Source organism: Berghia stephanieae, chromosome 2, assembly GCF_034508935.2.
Source record: "Berghia stephanieae isolate SIO BIC M18660-M18661 chromosome 2, UCSD_Bste_1.3, whole genome shotgun sequence".
Lineage (NCBI taxonomy): Eukaryota > Metazoa > Mollusca > Gastropoda > Nudibranchia > Aeolidiidae > Berghia > Berghia stephanieae.
In genome coordinates this window covers 76,003,694-76,007,374 of record NC_088361.1, presented here as the reverse complement: position 1 = coordinate 76,007,374, position 3,681 = coordinate 76,003,694, and the positions used below count along the sequence as shown (strand labels likewise).

At 36.8% G+C, this 3,681-nt stretch overlaps 1 protein-coding gene across 6 annotated transcripts in view; it reads right to left on the bottom strand.

The window, feature by feature from the left end:
- Window positions 1-2,475: 2,475 nt before the first annotated feature.
- Window positions 2,476-3,681, bottom strand: part of LOC144965542 (rhodopsin-like) — a 172,580-nt gene continuing 171,374 nt past the window's right edge. For all 6 annotated transcript variants that reach the window (XM_078900966.1, XM_078900962.1, XM_078900967.1 and 3 more), the window contains one exon: window positions 2,476-3,681. This exon is cut by the window's right edge and continues 84 nt beyond it. In XM_078900966.1, the coding sequence (XP_078757092.1) occupies window positions 2,727-3,681 (955 nt within the window). In that variant the 3' untranslated portion in view covers window positions 2,476-2,726.

The window sequence follows — 3,681 nt, the reverse complement described above, 5'->3', positions numbered from 1 at the left end:
ATATATATATATATATAGAGAGAGAGAGAGAGAGAGAGAGAGAGAGAGAGAGAGAGAGAGAGAGAGCGAAAGAAAGAGAGAAAGAGAAGCAGAGAGAGAGAGAAAGAAAGAAAGAATGAGAGAGAGAGAGAGAGACACACACACACACACACACACAGAGGGAGAGAGAGAGAGAGAGAGAGAGAGAGAGAGAGAGAGAGAGAGGGGGGGGGGGGAGATGTAATTTTTAAATCCTTCCTGTTCAACTAGGAATTCAAAAAGTACACCAAAGATTTCTAAAACACCTTGACCAAATCTTATTTATAGGGACCAAAGACTTGGTCAATGATTATAGTAATTTACTATGACATTTCGTTTTATAAGTTTCTAAATTCTAGTCCCAGACTAAATCTGATCAAGAAACTATACAAAACAGTGCAGTGAAATTTATTAATCAAAAGAACAAGGAATAAAAAACGACACTGACTTAAATCTTTACCACCACAACAGAGAATAAAGCGTGACAAAGCGACAATATTTTGCAGAGGCCAAAACTATCAAATGAGATTACCCCTCGTAATATCTAACGAAATAAGAGGAAGCCATCCAATTTTACGGTTCCCCACTCAAGAGTGGATGCCCACTTGTACTCGTTCATACCATCGACATTGAGACAGTGGTATAGTCTCACAACTCCACTGAAAGAAAAATGCAGTGGTCTGTGAAATTTTCAAAATTGAAGAACAAGAGAAGAAGAAGAAGAAGAAAATCTAGTTACCTTCATTAGAATGGACCCTTGTCCGTAATATAGAGGTAACAAATCAACCACCAAGTCATGAAATTTAAAATGAGGGACTATCTTATAACATTTAACGATGTAACGATAAAAGGTTGTATCTGTGAATTCATCCAGCGGCAGTAAGCATTAACACATTATAACGAATATTGCGAATAACAAAAAGCAACAATTAGGCATTTATACTATATGTATATACACTCAGTTTTGCCTTTCCTTTTTAACAACTTTATCATCGTCAAAATACGAGGAATCATGCCTCAACATTCGAATCTGTTATCCATCATTACTAGTGTGAACAAAAATGATTAATTCTGGAAAAAATCAAACACACATAAGGGCCATACTCTAGTAATATGTATTGCCATTTGGTCAACTAAAATCGATCAACTGCACAGTGATTGTTTTCATGTTGTCTTCTCATTTGATGTGTTTCCTTTAGATCCCACTGTAGATTGAGGCGGGGAAAAGGTCTGTAAAAACAAGTCATTTTGATGAGAAATTGTGTTGAACCCGATGCCCTATTGGGCTAATAGTGTCCATCGGAAACAATGCCCATGTCTTGGAAATATGTCCACCTGTTTCATAAAACTTAGTTGAGAAATTCATTTTCAGTTCCTCCTCACATTCTCCATGTTTACGACTATCACATTTAAATGATAAACGTCATTCACATATTATGATAGTCACTCTATTTTCTCCTTGTGTTGATTGAGAAATTAAAAAACGCTTCCACTCATTTCAAAACGTTTAACTTAACACCTTAACTTATTTCTAAGCTTGCCTTATTATCTGGTCCGTACTAGCCTTAAAATTAGATTGCTAAACAATATCCTTACATTATAGAGAATATCAAAGGGTTGCTCTATTTAGGAGGAAGATGTCTTCAGTTTAAGTTACACATTTCTAGAAAGAAAATGGCCGTGCTAATTTGCTCTACTAGCGTAGACATTCATTTTAACATAACTTAATGATCCCAACCATCTATCTACAGCAATCTTTTTAACCAGTTGATTGCCATTGATCGATTTAAATGACTTCAGCTTGGCAAAAACTCTCAAATTTGGAACTTCGTGAAGTTCCAGGTTTAGGTTTGAGAGTTTTTGTCTGGATGAGGGTAATTTAAATCGATCTATATTTGAAGAAATATTTTTCTGGCAAATTTTTTAGATACGAGATGTTCCAGAGAACGACAGATGGTTAATTGTTTTCTTCCTTAATTCAAGAAACACGGTTGATTTGTTAAGTACTTGCTATTTCACAATGTTGTCTTTAGGCAATTTGAAAACCGAATCAATATAGCTGCAAAGCTGAAGTAAGAAATATGATTGATGCAATATTTGTCAGAAATTCAGCATTTACCACTGAGACTATAGAGTGAATCATTTCAAGTTTGCCACTTTCACAAAAGTCACAAATAATATGTTAGTCACAATAATCCCGAAGTCATAAAATGTTGTTTTAAATGGCGTATTTTCAGGAATATAAAAGTATTCTTATTCGTGGGAAAATCTTTTCATTAGCGTATTAATTTATCTGAAAAGTGATTTTATTGTTTTTTTAAGGTTTGCAAGTGATATTTTTAAAAAACTGTTTTTCTTATTTTGGCAAGAATTTAAGTTGGGAAAAACACACATGGATGTCTGGCCCTCTTATCGATTGATTTTAATTGTAGGATGGACAGTTGGCAAAATAGTTCATTTTTGTAATTCAAAAGTTGTGTTGTGACGATATAAGTTGCAAGTAATTCTTATGATAAGAATACATTTATGTCCAAAATTAAACGTCTTTGAATCCAAGATCAGCTTAACCAATTGGCCCGTGGTTCACAACAAAAGATAATATTAATTTGTTGATATTGTTGTAGTGGTAATAATGGTGAGCAGATGATTCAGTATAACTCTGCTGATCGTTGTTTGGTTTTTGTAACGAACGCAAATAAATCAAGTTCTCAGATATGGGATACGTCATCTGTAGATTTTGCGACTGTGTACTTGGTCGTATAAGTCATGGACGTGTTTGGGGCAGTTTTCTGTAAGTGTGTGGGCCACCGTCGACAAGTAATCAAAAAGAAGAACTGATCGCGAAATTTTTTGGCACTGATAAAGTAAAGAAAAAAATTGACAGCGTGGGATGCATCTATAAGGACATGCTGAATTTGTTCAAATAGCCCCCATCGGGCCTCGACAAGCTTATCAGAACTTTTCTTATAGGTAAGGATATGAATGCATGCGGGCAGTGTCAAAACCGTAAAGATGATAGCGGCCACAACCAACATAATAGTGATGTTTCTTTCCAGGCGTTCTGTTTCCTTCAAGAGTCTGCTGTTACTGTCATCGAAACCGTTTCCGTTGTGTAAGATGCTGCGTCTGTCTCGACGTGAACGACTTATTCCACATACGATCATGATGGTGAGCACAACGATAATTGGTAATGGAAAAAAGAAAAGAATGAAGACGTCAATCCAATACCAGCCAGTTATCCAGAAATCATGATAATTGCTGTAGGTTCCACACACCAATCCATCAGGAGTTGAATCCCGCATCCAGCCGAACATTGTGGCGAAAATGACGAGGAGCGATAACACGAGAATCAAAGTACTAATGTAGGCCCGGCGTTTGGTGAAAATGATATGTTTTTTTAGCGGGAAGCAGACTGACACACAGCGCTCTGCGCAAATAAATACAAGGAGCCAATTGGCAACGGCGGATATGTATTCACTGAAGAATGCTGTCTTGCATCCCACGCTACCAAAGTAAGCTTCATTAGAAACCATTTGGTGGCCCACGAGTTTAGCTAGGAGAGTCAGTGCGTCACAAAGCGCAAGAGTCGCCACGTAAAATATGGCAGGCGTCAAAGTTCGCATTGTAAGAACTGTACCGATGCTGAGGATGTTCGTTGGGAAA